Below are 15,529 nucleotides of genomic sequence, written 5' to 3' on the forward strand. Positions count from 1 at the left end.
TAGGGAGCAGAGAAACGTGCTATCAAAAGGTAGCCATGCCCAACGAGGATGTGATGCTGCTGCTCCCTCCTGCAGGCATCCCCGGGCATCTCGGTGTCCCCCACCTCCCCAGGGCAGCCCGCCCGGGCAGGGAGGAGGAGCAGGCGTTGGTTTAGAAAGAGGTTAAATAAAAGGACTCTTGTAACCCGGCGGCGATCGCTTGGGGGAAGCAGCGTAATCGCAGGTTGGGCCAGCCGCAGCCACCAGTGTCACCGTGGAGACGGGCTGGTAAACTGCAGGCCTCCCAAAAAAGGGGGGGGACGAGGCAGCCGGGTGTGTAAACAAGTAAAACGAGATGGACCAGGAAGCTCTGCAGTGAGCCCACGGCCCTGCATCCCCTCCGCTTGCCGCCCGAGCCTGACCAGAGGCCGGGAGCGGGGAGGCAGGGGGGGCACGACGCCGTCCCAGCCCCCTGACACCTCCCAGGTCCTGGGTGGAAACCCCAGGCGCAGGATAGCATTGCAGGTAAAGCATTTTCTCTCTTGTTTGCTAGCTCGCAGTGAGCTTCTCCGACCAGTTGAGCCTGCAGCTCAGCCAAGAGTAGGGTTTTCTTAATATACATATGTCATTACATATGTATTTTGCAAAATGCAAATATATGCAGGCATATATAGGCAGAGGGGAGGCTGCGGGTGGCTATGGAGGGGTCAGTGTGGTTGGGAAGCCAGATTTTTAGGGAGGCGTTTAGATGGTTGCCAAATACTGACTCAGTTTTCGTGCTTTTAATAATTTAATGGAGTTATTAGGAAAAAAACCCAAAGGTGTGCAATTGGTTTAGGCCACTTAATCAGTTCCCAGGCTCTCAGATCTTCCTCTCAAGGGTGGTGGATGACTTGTGCGTTTGGCCGGGACAGGGGTTTTCAGCAGCCTGCGGTAATCCAGAGGCTAGTGTGGGTTTCTATCAGCCACATCGGGGTGTTTTTCAGCGTTTTCAAGGGGGGCTTTTGGGCTCAGCTGAAGGATAGTGTCCAAACGAATGGTGCTGAGCAGTAACGTACCTTAGATTAAATCTGGCTCTTTCCAGGTTTAAGCTTCAGGCTTAAAGGGATATAAAGGGATCGTTTTGCTGAACAGCCTAAGGTTTTTCCTGGAAAAACCCAACCCAAAATTTCAGGTTTCGTGTTTGTTAAGAAGAAATGCAATCATTTCTGTTCAGCCTGCACAACACAACATTGCCCATAGAAACAAACAATGCTGAGAACGTGGGGTGGTGGAATTGCTCATAGCCCAGGCTCTTACGCAAAACAAAACCCTCTAGTGTCCAGAATTAAATTAACCAGACCCTTTTCCATTTCACTGTGGGAGACATCTGGTGATCTTGGAAGAGACAGAAGAATTAAAAACATGCAAAATTATAGTTAGGATCTCTCCTTGTTTTACTAATGATTATTAATACATAGCAACTTTGTTATGAATATAGCAGAGAACTGTTATATTCAGCAAATCCTGACTGTATGTCTAGTTACTTCACGTTACCCAAAAAGAGGCAAAAGCAAAACGAAAGGAGAGAGAAGACAGTAGATGAATCCCTGTGAATCCTCCATCATTGCTGTGATTCAGGATCTGTTTTCTTACAGACATTTTATCACAGTACAGTACAGTCTTTCAATAGCCTGGGAAGGGTTTATCTCTAGCTTAACCTAGCAGCCAACAGAAATAGAGAGGCGGTAGAAATGTTATTATGGACCAGACTTATGTGTACTAGGGCTTATATTTAATTGGTTTTCTGTATTTATTGAATGTATAGAAATGATTCTCAAATGTGCACTGCTGTGTGACACAGGAAGCCAGGTCATGTTTTAGTGGAATACGTCATTTAAGTGCAATCTCTTTATGAACAGACTATAATTGCTCAGTTTTATGTAACACCATGGTGATGGTAATTTTGTTGTTGAACACTTTAGAGAATGTAGATTTGCAAGGAGAATCAGAAATATTTACTGTTAGTGTTTTCAACCATGATGCACGGTGAAAAAATGACATTATCTTTGCCTGTGGTATTGATGAGATTCTTGGAGAGCTCTGTCCCACCTCAGAAGGAATACTGGAAAAAATCAGAAAAGTTCAGGAACAACAGCAGAATTATCTAACATCTGGAAACTCATTCTGTAGTGAGAGTCCTAAGATCTGCCTAATTACGTAGCCAAAGAGCATTTAAAGGGGGCCTACAGTCTTTCATCTGGTAAAAGAAAGTAAAACAGCATCTAAAGATGGGGGAAGATCACTCTAGGAACAAAGAACATATTTTAAAAAGAAAAAGATTGAATACAGGAACAGCTTAGCTAGAGATGGTGAGTTCTCAGCTGGAAATGGTTTGAGGTGCAGAAGCGAACTGTGTACTTACTGCAGAGATAACTGAGGACTGGCCATTTTCAGTGGCTTTTATTGAGGCACCGGAGATCATAATAGATGTCGTATCAGATGATCCCTCTCCGGCCTCAATTCGTGAATCTCGCTGAAGCAATTATTTGGTGCACGTTGCGGTATACTGGAAATGAGCCTGAGGCAAAGAGCTCCCGCCCTCTTTGCGTGGTGTGTGTTTGTGTGGATTTTTGTAGGGTGCAGTGGAGGTGAGTTATGTCATCATTGGGCTCAGGTTATGTTTGCATGGTACTTGTAGACCTATATAAATACATAACATAGTATAGAGACATACTGCACAGTGCTATGCATGCGATATGCACTCTGTATGTAAACACATAGGCATTATATATATAAGCTATAGCACATAATTATATAATGTAAATATAATTTGCACTGTGTTTATGTAACCTCATAGTATTTTATATTCTTGCCAGCTAAACGTCTCCCCTTAAGGACAGGTCATTGTTTGCCTAAAACATTTTTGACTGCTGATCTCACATAGCTGTAAGGTCTTTCTGGTCAGTCATTAATGAGTTCCCAAAAGAACGTTGCTTGTTCCGGCTGAAGCAAAAGCTGAAATGGTCTCTTTTCTACCATGCTGGACTTCTGCAATATGCCAGTACTGAAACAATTTGGGGGGACAAAACCATTTTATTTTTCTGTTTTTCCAATCCCAGCTGGTATTGTCTGAAGGGGTTGCAAAAGTCAGCACAGGTGATGTTACCGCCTGCCGTAGCCAACGTTCTGTAGGCTGGAGCAGAGCAGCTAAGATGAAACAATTTAATTCCACATTTTCCAGAAGTTTTCTCTGACTGTTTCAATTCACACAGCTGCATGTGCAATGGTAACAGCATTGGAACTGCAACATGCATTGATGATGCCTCCTCACAGAGCTGCCCATCTTCTTCATCTCCCCATCCCTCAGCACCCTCACCAAGTCCCCTCCGAGTCAGGGCTCTGCTGTAACTCAGCCCAGCCCTTCCATACGCACAGTGGCCTGGTCCTGTGGTGCTTTAAAGGCTGGAACATATTTTGGGGGCCTTTGTGATCTGCAGACCCAGCAGCCAGGATAGGGAGCAGCAGTCCTGTCCCTGAGCGGGTGCCCAAGGGCCAGGATTTGGTGTGCCCCTAAAACATCAATATGGCCATGGGCAGCCCTGCTGCTCTTAGCACCAGGCATAAATATTCTCTGTGAGAGGGAGTGACCCTCTGCCAGCCCGTGTGTGCTGCTCTTGGTGGTGCTATTGCAGTGCTGCAAGTCCATGGGCTGGTTTTCCTACTTTTAATTTCACTGTCTTCCTCTGAGGGAAGCTGGAAGGCTTGTGTGCCTGTTGGCAGGGTCCTGAAATCCTGGGATGCTAAATGCTAAATTAATTTGTTCTCTGGTTCTGTTAAAATAGCACAAGTTGTCATCCATACACGAGGTCAGCTCTTGTGTCGATCACCGTTGCTTAGATGTGCGATGGCATCTCCCTGCTCTGGATAATTGGGACTACAGTGGAAGAAAAGCAAACATAAGGAAAAGGTCCTCACTCAGGACAATCTTTACTCTCACAGCTCTACCTGTGGGGAATGCTCACTGCAAACATGGACAGGCTGAGGAGGCTCGGCAGGGCTGCTGGGCGTGCAGAGGCTGATGGATGGCTGAGCTCTCCTTTCAGGTGGCCCATATGGGCAATGTCCCCTTCTGATAGAAGGATATAAGGAAAAGGAAACAGAGAGTCAAAATGAGTCCTCATGAGAGAGTTGCCAGCACCTAGCATGGCGGGGGATTTGGGATGCTCTGTATACTAAGGCAGGTTTCAGCACTCTGCCTTGTGGATGTGAATCCACGCCGTATGAGTGCTTTGGTCTTCCAGATGCCGGGCACAGCAAGGCATGACCGAGAGATGGCAATCCAAGCCAAAAGAAACCTGTCCAAAACCACTGACCCCGTGGAAAGACTTCGCCTGCAGTGTTTAGCAAGGGGATCTGCAGGCATCAAAGGACTTGGCAGGTGAGTCTAAGAAGCCAAATCCATCATTCAGCCTGATAGTTTTAGCTGCAAGAAGCTCACAAGCTAAGCAGGGAGTAGAACTTGAGTTTCCTAGTTCCAATGCAAATGCCACAACCCACAGAGCCTGGGCTTGAGGCTCCTGTGTTTTGGGAGACAGGACTTACCTGCTCTCCTGGTGAAGGACTGAGGACCGTGAATCCCTCAGAGGAAGGTGCTTCCTTGGGGCCCTGAACGACTCCTGCCAGGGAGAGAGGGAGAACATAAAACATATCTCTCTTCTTGGTATTTTCTATAATTAACTTAAGTATCTCAATCCTGGGGATTTTGTGCTTTCTTTCCTTTGGGGTGTGATTCCGTTGTGTGTCATGATCTATCTGTCTAGTCTATGGGTGGCGTCTAGACTCTTTCTGCAGTCACCACCCTGAGAGTGTGGGTCACCCCATCCCCAGGAAAGGGGAGCTGGACCACAGATTGAAACCCCTCCTGGTCCTTGTAAACCACAGAGGGATCCTAGGTGACCAGCTGGAACTTCATCTACATACCCGATTTTGAGATGGCTGGATGTATAATGAATAGGAAGAACCCTTCAGTTAAGGTACCCTTCACCTCATTTAACTTCAGCTGTGTAATATTCAGCCACACAGTTTAAGCAAGTCATCAGTGCTGTCAATAAGTGTGGGTTTGGTTTGGGGTTTTTTTTGTTCGGTTGGTTTTTTTCCCCCTCCTTCTTTTGCTTTTTTTCGCAGAAGACTGCAAGTGGGAATTGTTATCTCAGTAAGGTGAACCTGTGCTCCAGCACTGTGCTAAACCACTGCAGCATTCTCGAGGGTTTCCTGTGCATTCTCCTCAAATTGCATATTTTTCACAGGGTATTTCGGATTATGGATGACGACAACAGCAGGACCCTTGATTTCAAGGAGTTTGTGAAAGGATTAAATGATTATGCTATGATGATAGACAAGGAAGAAGCACAAGAGATTTTCCGGATTTTTGATAAAGATGGCAGCGGAACAATTGATTTTGATGAATTTCTTGTTACACTGAGAGTAAGTCTGGGAATTTATGTCATTACTGCATTAAATGTAGAAAAAGCCTTGATTCATCATTAGCTGAACATGAAACACAGCACTGTTTTTCACCTTAGTAAATAGCAAAATTAGCAAAAAAAGGGTCAGTAACTCCTGAGAAGTTAAAATAATCTATTTCCATCTAAACTTTCTAAAGGGGAAAATCACCCTAAACCTATCACCTCTGTGGATAAGAAAGGTCAGAAGCCAACTTGTCTCTGCAATTTATTGGCAAGGCATAAGGCTCCTTGCAATTTAGAATAGAATAGAATAGAATAGAATAGAATAGAATAGAATAGAATAGAAGCAAATAAATGGGTTTGAGTTTGGGGTTTTTGTTATATGAATTGCTGCCTTGATTTAGGTACCTAAATTCCTATATTGCAATCCAGCTACCTACATGATTCAGTCCATTAAACTCATGTCTTTGTCCATCATTTTATGACACTCCTCCTTATAATATAAACTAATCAAGTGGTGGCTTTCCCTAATGAACCACGGTGTTACTGATTTTGTTTGGAGCCTCTCTTAAGAAAGACAATAGCTAGTGCTTACAGTAATTAGTAATTTCTTGTTAGAATTATTTAAAATTAGTAGAATAAAAAAGTGTTCTAGGTAGCGTTTTCTTTCTTAATGCCCATTTACTATCGTATTGATACCTAATAGCCTTGATCACCCAGCTTTTTTGGTGATGTGATATGCCTTCAAATAGGTTTACTATTAACAATAGCAGTTACTTAAATTTAGAACTGGGCAAGTAGTTGGCAGAAATACAATGATTCTGTTAATATTTCTTTACAGCCTCCAATGTCGAAGGCAAGAAAAGAAATTATCATGCAGGCATTTAGGAAGTTAGATAAGACTGGAGATGGTGTCATAACAATTGAAGACTTACGGGGGGTGTATAATGCAAAGCATCACCCCAAATACCAAAATGGAGACTGGACAGAAGATCAAGTTTTTAGGGCCTTTCTGGATAATTTTGATTCGCCCTATGACAAAGACGGGAAGGTAAGTGAAACACCTGATGTCAAGCCTTGAAATCCCCGTGTGACTTAGCATTTGACTTAAATTCTTAAATGCGAGAGTGATCGCAGTACCAAACATGCATTTGTGGCACATTTATGGGGGACAGTAAAAGAGATGCATAACTCTCTGCCTACAACTGTGAGCCCAGCTTGCTTACGCACTGGGAGGCAATGGGGCTCTGCAGGATGTGCAAGGGTAGACGTGAGGTTGCATTTACAGGCTTGTAGCCTTAGTGCTCTGCTTTCATAGGTTACTCCGAGTTTATCTTCAGACTAACCCACACGACTGCTGATTTTCTGGGGCCACTTAAATTGGAGGATTTTTCACTTCTTTGGAGAACAAATACCAGGATCCAGTTCAAAAGCAGGTTTCCTAATATGTGAAATACTTTGCAGTTAGTGCTCTCCAGTATGTGTAATTACTGAGACACTTGACTTGGAAGTCACTCCATAGTAGAGACAGATTTATCCACAGAAAGCTGGAGGGAGGGAGGGAGGGGTTCAGGGGAGCTGCCACCAGCCGTGTGCCCTAAGGACCCCCTTCCTGCCCTCCGTCTCCTCTCTCTGGTGCAAGTGGACACCCTCTGTGATGGACTTCTTATGCATCTGCTTTGTAACCATCTCTGAGTCAAGCGTGCTTTGCTTCCCCTTGCTACATGTCTGCAAACTTCTTTGGTCTCTGAACTTACACATGTCTGACCAACTGAGAGCAATTGTGGATCTCCACTGTTCACATGGTGATATTCTCAGTCCAAGCTGCTAATAACAACAAATCATGTAAGGCTTCATCAGCGCTTTGTGGAACTTGGCACTTCTGAGGTTGCATCCCGGTTTTCATGGCAGCTCTACACTCCTGACTCCTACTTGTCTAATGGGTGGCTAATACAAATCCTCCACTTGTTTTGTTTCCAACAGGAAGGCTCTCAGTTTGTAGGGAGATAATTTTTATTTCCCTTGGGCATGACTTTGTGCTTGGTAGATCTGCATTTCATCCTTTTTTCTGTTGTGTCATCCTCAGAGGTACCAGTTGTGTGAGTTGTCCCCTTCCTTCTCTGCACCAGTGGTGATGTCTAGCAAACTCAAGCAAAATGTTCCTGCTTTTTGTGCTGAGGTCATACATGAACAAATAAATCAAGTCTCCAGAATGATCCCTGGCAAGCTCAGGGCCTTGTACCCCACAAACGCTGCAGTGTTTGAGCTTATAGAAAAGTTATTCTGAGCACCTAGCTCTTGTTCAGCAATCCTAGCATTAGCTCACCCAATTGCAGTTTCTTCTGAGAACTGACTGTGATTTTCCTGTGCCTGAATCAGAGGTCACTAATGACACCAATATGAGCTGAAGACCTAAAGTGTTTTTAGCAGAAATGCCTCAAGGTCATCAGAAAGGTCCTCTTCACTGTGGTCATGCCGAGTGGCTCTGAAATAGGCAGGGTCAACAAAACTTGTAATCAGTTCCTGATGGTAGGACAGGCTACAGGGTTCACTTCCCCTCGTCTCATTGTACTTAGCTCCTAAATGCACAATGCAGTAGGAGCAAATATTTTTCTGCGTCATGTTTATTCAAAGAATGACATGTACGACTCGAGTTAAGGCTTCCCAGGAGACATGTACTGCTTGTATCTGCTCATCTGATTACTGTTTTTTTAATGGTCATTTTAAAACCAAGTCAACCTCAAAACACCCATGAAAGATATTAAAAACTGTTAGGTAGTTGAAAGAATGTTTACTTCTTTAAATGAGACCTGTTTAGAGCAATGATATTTTCTCTCTAGTGGATGGATATAAAGCTTGTAGCTGTCTCTAGGCTGCACTAGAAACCCCATCCACTTTTATTAATAATAATACAAAGAACCAGGTTATAGCATCTCTGGAAAAAAATGCATTAAAACATTTGTCGTCTTGAGAAGCACTGATTTTAACTTCAGTTCCTGGTAAGGTTTGTTTAACTCTGCAAGTTTCATTTCCATCCAAGTGTTCCTGGACAACAAGAGCTCTTATTTCTAGCAAAGAAATGAACTTGTGCAAATTTTCAGTGTCTTCATTCTTCCTGTTGGATTCCTTTTCGCTAGCAACAAGGTGAAATAGCAGGTGTTAAGTTTCACCTACAGTTTTTCTCAATCTGTGATTTTGACTTACCATGGCATTAAAAAAATAAAGATTCATTTTCCTATTTTAAATCCTTCTGTCTCAGGTCACAACAGAAGAATTCATGAACTACTATGCAGGAGTCAGCGCTTCAATAGACACAGATGTCTATTTTATCATCATGATGAAGAACGCTTGGAAACTCTGATCATATTATTAAAGGAGCAAGAGTTTACTTCCCCCTTTTGTAGGTTCCCATGATTAAGCGTATGCACAACAAAACTCTCGCTTTCCATAATAAGAGCTTCCAGTAACTGTGCCAGTTACAGTCAATCTGCAGAATTGATTCCCGGATGCTTCGGTAGGCTCAGCCTCAGGGGATCGGAGCATAATGAGAGAGCATATCTGGCACCCAGCCACTCAGCAGATCTGTCCCTTTTCTCCCTGCATCCCTGACACGTCTCTTCTTTTCTGAGACGAGCTGCTCCTTTTTTCTCAGACATCTGCAGTAGGTCCCTGTGGCTCCTGAACGTATCCCCTCCTCCAGCGTTAGATACAGCTCTGTTCGACAGAGGATGCAAGAGGAGGAAACTGAAATGCTCTGGAAGGGTGGTGGTCTGGGGCAGACTGTTACAAACATGAGGAAGCCTGTCCCAGGAGGATCTCACAGCCCTCTCACCTGTAGCACTGCAGCTCCTTGGCTTCTTGGGTCTCACTTGTGGGATGGAGCAGCTGCTCAGCTCTGTGCTGGGAGCACATGAGTTCCCAATGCTGAGAGGCTGGAGGGAGAAACAATTCAAGAAGGGAAGGCACATATCAGAATAAATGCAAAATGCTCTTTAGAGCCCTGTTTTCTCCCCGGCTTACAACTCAGCATACAGGCATCTTTCCTGTGCGTGACTTCTTTCAAACCTCTGTGGGCCTGCTTGTAGCTTTTTTCCCTTTTTGATTTCTTTCTCTTTGTACTGTGAGATCATCTCAGTAATATTTTTCTTTAAAGGGCATACATGTGTTACAGTATTTTCTTCTTACTGTTCCTGGAACATTTATTTGTCTGGTAGCTGTTGTCTGTACACAGCTACACCGAAAGTTGCTCACTAATGCTTTTTATTTGTACTGGTTTATGACCAAGCTATGACTTCAGGGAACTTTCTGGGAACTCAAGAACTTGTAACTTTCTTGTCTTGTCATTTTCTGTTTCTGATGCTGAAAAAAGGATGGGAACCTGCCCTCCTGGGCACACCAATGAGGCTGTCTTTGTTCTGAGATTTTCCGTTCTTTCCCCGTACGGAGAGTGGGGAAATGGTGTACAAAGGGAACTGAAAAAAAAAAAAAAGAAAAAAAGAAAAAAGAATTGGTTGTGTGTGTGTGCTGTCTAATTATCCCTGCCTTGGTTCCTTTTCTTTTTGTCGTCTTCTTTCTGCTTCTCCCACATCATTTTGCTGCTCTCCCAGACTGAGATGCTGCTGCTGTAGCAGCGTAAATGGCTTGTGTATGGCAGCATTTGCTCCAGTTCAGGCTGGCAGCCGGCTAAAACAGTGCGGGCTTATAGACTGGGCTTTCAAAAGAGCTCGACCGATGAAGTTTCAGCTCGCTCTTAGCCTGGGCTGCTAACAGTTCAAACACCGAAGTCCTGAGTGCTTGCTGCTCTGGTCCTGCGCAAACTCCCCTTCTGTATTGTCCAGCCATGATCTCAGTACAAGCAACAGGTGCTTGCAATTCCTTAGTGAGGGCTGTGCGAACTCAATTATTTTCTTTGTTCTGTAAGCCTCCAGAAATTTACATGCTGGCTGACACTGGAAACTGGTGGAAAGAATCTCTGTGACTGCCAGCCATCGTAAGAGGAGCCTTTACTTACTGCGATGCTACAGAAGTGCCAACATACCTTACAAGAAAAACAAACTTATTATCAAATAGAGGCTATACTTGTCTTGGCAGCTTGCATATAGTGTATTTCTTTCTCATTTATTAATTGGCTCCACAACAGGGTGTCATGTTATCTGTCTTCTGTGTTTCAAATAAAAAGAAAGTTTTGTGAATGGACTGTGGCAGTCACAAAACGAAAAAACAATTTCCTTCTGACACGCTATCTCATGTCTTCAGACCCCACAGTGATCTGTTCTGCTGACATTTAATCAAGTGCAGTGGAAGTTTTAATCTGAATAACTGCAACCAGTTTGCCTTTTCAGTGCTCACCCTTTCCAATTTTACTTAATCCCAAATGCAACGTACCTTTTCCGAAGGGAGCATTGCTACTGGCAGAAGCTTCAACACCGGCCTCTGGGCAAAGCTCAGAGATCCAGGGTGAGGTTTCTGCACTGAGCTTGACTGACGGGGTTGCGTGGGGGGAACCTGAAGGACACGAGCCAGAAGAGCCCACCCTGCGGGCGAGAGCCGCAGCCGAGGCCCCGCTGGCACCCCTGGAGCAGCTCCCAGCTCCTCGTGTCTGCCTGCGTGCGGACCTCCTCACTCGCTGGGTATGTTTCTCAGCATCGGGAGGACATTTTCCACAACGGTCAAAATAGATGTGGAGCGCGTTTCCCAGGGCAGGTTTCAGATTCCTTCGAAGTCAGTGGCAAAGTTTCCTTTCACTTCCGTGGGAGCAGAGCTGCTCCTGGAGCAATCTGAGTGAAAACTGGCAGCTGCAGAAAAGGTACAGCACTTTCAGGAAAAAGAGATGGTCTGGGAAAGAATAACACGTGATTTTTCACTTGTAATCAGATGCTGTAGAACAGAAATTGGAATCTGTGGGGTTTTTTTTATTAACTTGATTAACATGTGTGCAAATTCATGGAACAAACGCAGGCATTGCATTGACTGGTAGGTAGGAAAATGTCTCCTAGGAGACACACGGCCATAATGACACACTGGGCACACTCCTGAGACTGAGCGGGAGCCCTTTGCAGAGGTTAAAGGCAAGTCAAAGGGATTTGAACCAGACACGAAGGAATGTCAGGGCTAACAGTGGGTGCCCAGGGTTGCCCTTTGCCGCTTCAGCTTCCCCGTCTGCGGGGGCTGCTGGGCTGCCATCTGGGAGAGCCAAACATGAAGCTCAAGTGCCAGTGTTCAGCTGCAGGCTGCCGAGTGCTGATTACAGGCCCAGCAGATGCTGGAGATAGATGGTGCTGCAGGCTGTCCTGCCAGCCTGTGGTTGCAGAGCGCACATGGCAGATACCGGGAGATAGGTGGCAATGCACGCGATCATATCTGGCGCTAGCATCGAGATCGTCAGATCTTGGTTGGTGCTTTGTGTTCGGAGCACTATTTCTTCTTTCTGATTGTGCAACAGACGCTAAACAGGATGGCACAAACCATAGGAACATCTGAGTCTGCAGGGCTGTGGGCCAACACCAGAGGCAAAGGTTTCCCCTGCACCTTGAGCTCCAGCCCACCCTTGTCAGGGCTGAGCTCTGCCCTCTCCGCCGGGCAGCACCCTGCCTTGCTCCAAAAAGGCTGGTGGAGCCCTGTGGTCCCTCACAGAGGGAAAAGGCTCCCTTACACCTCCCCCAAAACTCTGCCCGCCCTCCCCACCTCTACCCAGGCCATCAGAGCATCTCTGTGACACCCCCAACTGGGAGAGCAGAAGGCACGGGGGTGGGAAGGCAGGGGACAGCCTCTCCCTCCGGTGTCTTCCCCAGGGAAAGGTGGCACTCCTGCAGCACCCTAAACTGCCTTTTCATTTTGCCCTTTGTGTAGCTTCATGTTTTTGTCCTGGAGGGTAAATTTCTGGCTTGGTATGGTCCAGAATTGTTGTTTCGCTCATGCATTCTCCTGCAGCATAAATTCCTGGTTCAAGCAACTGAGTTTTGATGCAAGCCCCACTCACTGGCATATATTCTTGTAGTTAGACCAGAAGGTGTATTCAGTGATCGGCTTCATTTTGTTGGTCTCCTGGCACAAAGCTGTCTTGGCAGAGGCAGATGGAGGCAGCTGAGGTTTTTGCAGACGAAACCACCTGCGCACATTGCTGGGTAAGAGCCGACTTTTGCCTTTGTGTAACAGCTTTTACCTGGTACTGCCTCAAACTTCTGCAGCCGCGTGGGCAGAGCAGAGCTTTGCCGTCCCAGAGCTGGGCTCGTGGCCTCCGCTGTCACTGGCTGGCAGAAGGAGCGAGACCAGTGATTTTTTTTGCTCTCCCAGCTCCTGTCCTCCACATCATCATCATCACCAGCTGCATGCTCCGCTTCCCCTGGTGAAACAGATAACGCTGACAGCAACCTGCCACCCTTGGCAGCTGCCCACTTTCTATGACTTTCGCTGTGATCATAGTGTTTCTCTAGAAACCCTCTCTTGTAGCCAGCTCAGGAGGAAGGGGTGAGCAGAAAGCAAGTTTCCTAGTGGGCTGGACTTAACGCCAAGTCCTCAGTGGCTGAGAGAAGCCTCGGTACTTGAAGCAGCCCCTGGCCATACTGTTTTTCTCCGTGATTTCAAAGCAAGCATTGGTTTTGGCTCCCCAGCAGAGGCTACAGGAGGCAGGAGCACTGTCAGATGCAAAACCTGGTTTGTACCCAACCCCAGGTATGGCAGACCCATCTCTGCCGAAACCTGGACCCACGCTCCTGCTGGCTCGCAGCGTTGCCACTGATCCCAACGGGAGCTGCAGCTGGAGAGTGGGGATGGGGTCCAGACTTTATTGAAAGCCTTGGCAAGCAAGAAAAATGAGAATAAAAGGAAGAGCAATGTTTTGTGAAAGTTAATTCAAGCCTGATTTTCTGTGGAAAAGCAGAGATTGTGGTAAAATGTGAGCAAAGGTTATTTTCCAGAGATAAATCTCTTCTTTTTTCATGGAAAAAAATGATTTTTTTTTTTTTTTTTTTACTTTCAGCTGATACTATAGCATTCAAAATTTATTGGTTTGGTTTTTTTTTTTTTTTAGCTTATATACATTTTCTGGAAAAAAAAAGGTAGCAGATTACTTTAGAAAAATTTCTGAATTTGTGACATAGATTTATTCCTTTAGACATTTCCACCAATATATTTCTACATTGTTTCTTGTTTTTTATTGCTTGACTAACTTTTGGGGCTTTTTGCATTCATTTGGTGATGGTGCCCGTGTTGGAATAATTTAATTTAATTTAATTGTTTAATTTCCATCAATATTTACCAATAACCTGAATAACTTTTCTTATATTCATTTTTCCAGGACATAGAGACAGCTGTGTCTCCTAACTCAAAAAACTCAGTCCCTTGACCTCAGCGTCATTGGACCAAATGCTGTGTGAGAGCTTGCTGCAGCAACACATCCTAATGTCAGACGATGGACAGTCTGATCTACAAATCAGACTTACCTGGGAGATGCAAAGGAGGGTTCATGTTACATAAACACCTTGCTTTGGGCCGCAGTATAGCCATCACACATTATAAACACTGTTTTTCTCATTCTTAGGTTACAAAAGATGAATTTTTGAACTACTACTCTGGAGTCAGTGCTTCTGTGGACAACGATGCCTACTTCATTTTGATGATGAAGAAATCCTGGAAACTCTGACTTTTGCTTTCATTTGCCCCCAACTTCTTCGGCACCAGAGACTATAAAGAAGCGAAACACAGCCTAGTTTGTTGCGGGTTTGATTTTTTTTCCCCAGTTCCCGTCTGAGCAGCGTTTTCAGAGCTGCGTGATTTGATGACACCAGCAAGTGTCCCAGTGCTGGACTCTGACATGTGGCTTCATGTTTCAACAGGTGGCGCTTAAAAGCCAAGGAATCGCCAGCCTTACTGAAACGCGGAGCTGCCGAGTGAGCAGAGGGATGAGGCAGCTGCTAAAAATTAGCAATTGCGTTTCCCGGCATCATCAGTTGTTTTCTTGCGTGTCTGTACATTAGATTTGTTTTGCCAATGACCTGTTACACACAGGACTACTAATTTGGGAGGCTTCATGATCACAGTAATAAGGAACAGTTTGACCTTAAAATAATGCTTCACAGAGATGGCAAATGTCCTTTATGTTGCATTTTAGCTGCTTCTGAAGGATAGCTTCAGAAGCCCACAACCAAAGAGATAACCAGCTAAAGCCAAAAGCATATTGACTAAAAACCTGCTGCCGTTTTTCCCTGGGCTGCAGCACTGCAGTATTGCTGTATAAATACAGGCCGTTGAGTCAGTGAACACTGTTGCTGGGAAGCCTAGAAGGGGTTGAACTCCTGCCCTGCAGAAATACCTTGCCAGCATCCCCAGGTCCCTTGCTGCCAGAAGGGGTGGCTTCATGGTCAGCTTGTGCCTGCCTAAAACTTCCCCGAATTCAGCCACGTGTCCCCGCAGCAGCGTTGGCCGGGCCAACACTTCACTGTTTATTTCATGGCCCAGACTTCACTGCACATCACATGTATTTAAACATCCCTTTGCCCTGGCCTAAACAATTTCCCTGCCTCCCCACGCTTGCCTGGTCTTCTACCACCCCACTGACACACACAGCATTTCTGTGTGTTTTATCAGCCTTTCTAATGAACATGCACAAGAGGACAAGATCTGGTAAACAAGCTAATAAATTCAGGAGGGGACAAGTATTGCCTTGGGAGGTAATTAACGTTTTTCGGCATCATTAAAGTTAGACTGTGACTCAGTGTTATAACTGACAAAAGACTTATTTTATTTCACGGATTAGCATTTGCGTGCCACTAGGAGATGTTTGCATGGTGCAAATGAGCAGCGCATAGATGAAGGGAGAAATGAAGACGGGAGAGGGGCTGTGATGCACCATGAGCAGAGAAGAGATGGCGGAGCCTGATGGCTATGTGCAGAGAGAGGAGGAGGTGGCTCCAGCTCCATAGAAACCAGGGTCACCGGGATCTTTTCGTTTGTGTGGCTGAGTATGAGCACAGGAGGCAGAAAGTGTGGAGGAGAAAGGTTATGCTGAAGTAAAGTAGGTGCATGGAGTATGTGAAAAGATGAGTTATACCCCTGTGCGGATGCTGAGTCAGAAGGGAATTTGTGAACAGATATGGGGGAAAATC

At 45.4% G+C, this 15,529-nt stretch overlaps 1 protein-coding gene across 5 annotated transcripts; it reads left to right on the plus strand.

Moving 5' to 3' along the window:
- The first annotated feature begins 273 nt into the window (after positions 1-273).
- Positions 274-15,042, plus strand: CAPSL (calcyphosine like). 5 transcript variants are annotated; one of them, XM_054186887.1, is made up of 5 exons: positions 274-504; positions 4,210-4,399; positions 5,268-5,445; positions 6,268-6,477; positions 13,966-15,042. In XM_054186887.1, the coding sequence occupies exons 2-5, from the start codon at positions 4,242-4,244 to the stop codon at positions 14,065-14,067; spliced, it is 648 nt and encodes a 215-aa protein (XP_054042862.1). In that variant the 5' UTR covers positions 274-504; positions 4,210-4,241; the 3' UTR covers positions 14,068-15,042. The 5 variants fall into 5 exon arrangements, with proteins under 5 accessions (XP_054042862.1, XP_054042864.1, XP_054042865.1 ...); XM_054186889.1 differs by lacking the exon at positions 13,966-15,042 and adding an exon at positions 8,686-10,618 and having other exon boundaries at positions 5,298-5,445; XM_054186890.1 differs by lacking the exon at positions 13,966-15,042 and adding an exon at positions 10,348-10,618 and having other exon boundaries at positions 275-504.
- Positions 15,043-15,529: the final 487 nt, after the last annotated feature.

This window comes from Rissa tridactyla, chromosome Z (assembly GCF_028500815.1).
Source record: "Rissa tridactyla isolate bRisTri1 chromosome Z, bRisTri1.patW.cur.20221130, whole genome shotgun sequence".
In the NCBI taxonomy this organism is placed as follows: domain Eukaryota; kingdom Metazoa; phylum Chordata; class Aves; order Charadriiformes; family Laridae; genus Rissa; species Rissa tridactyla.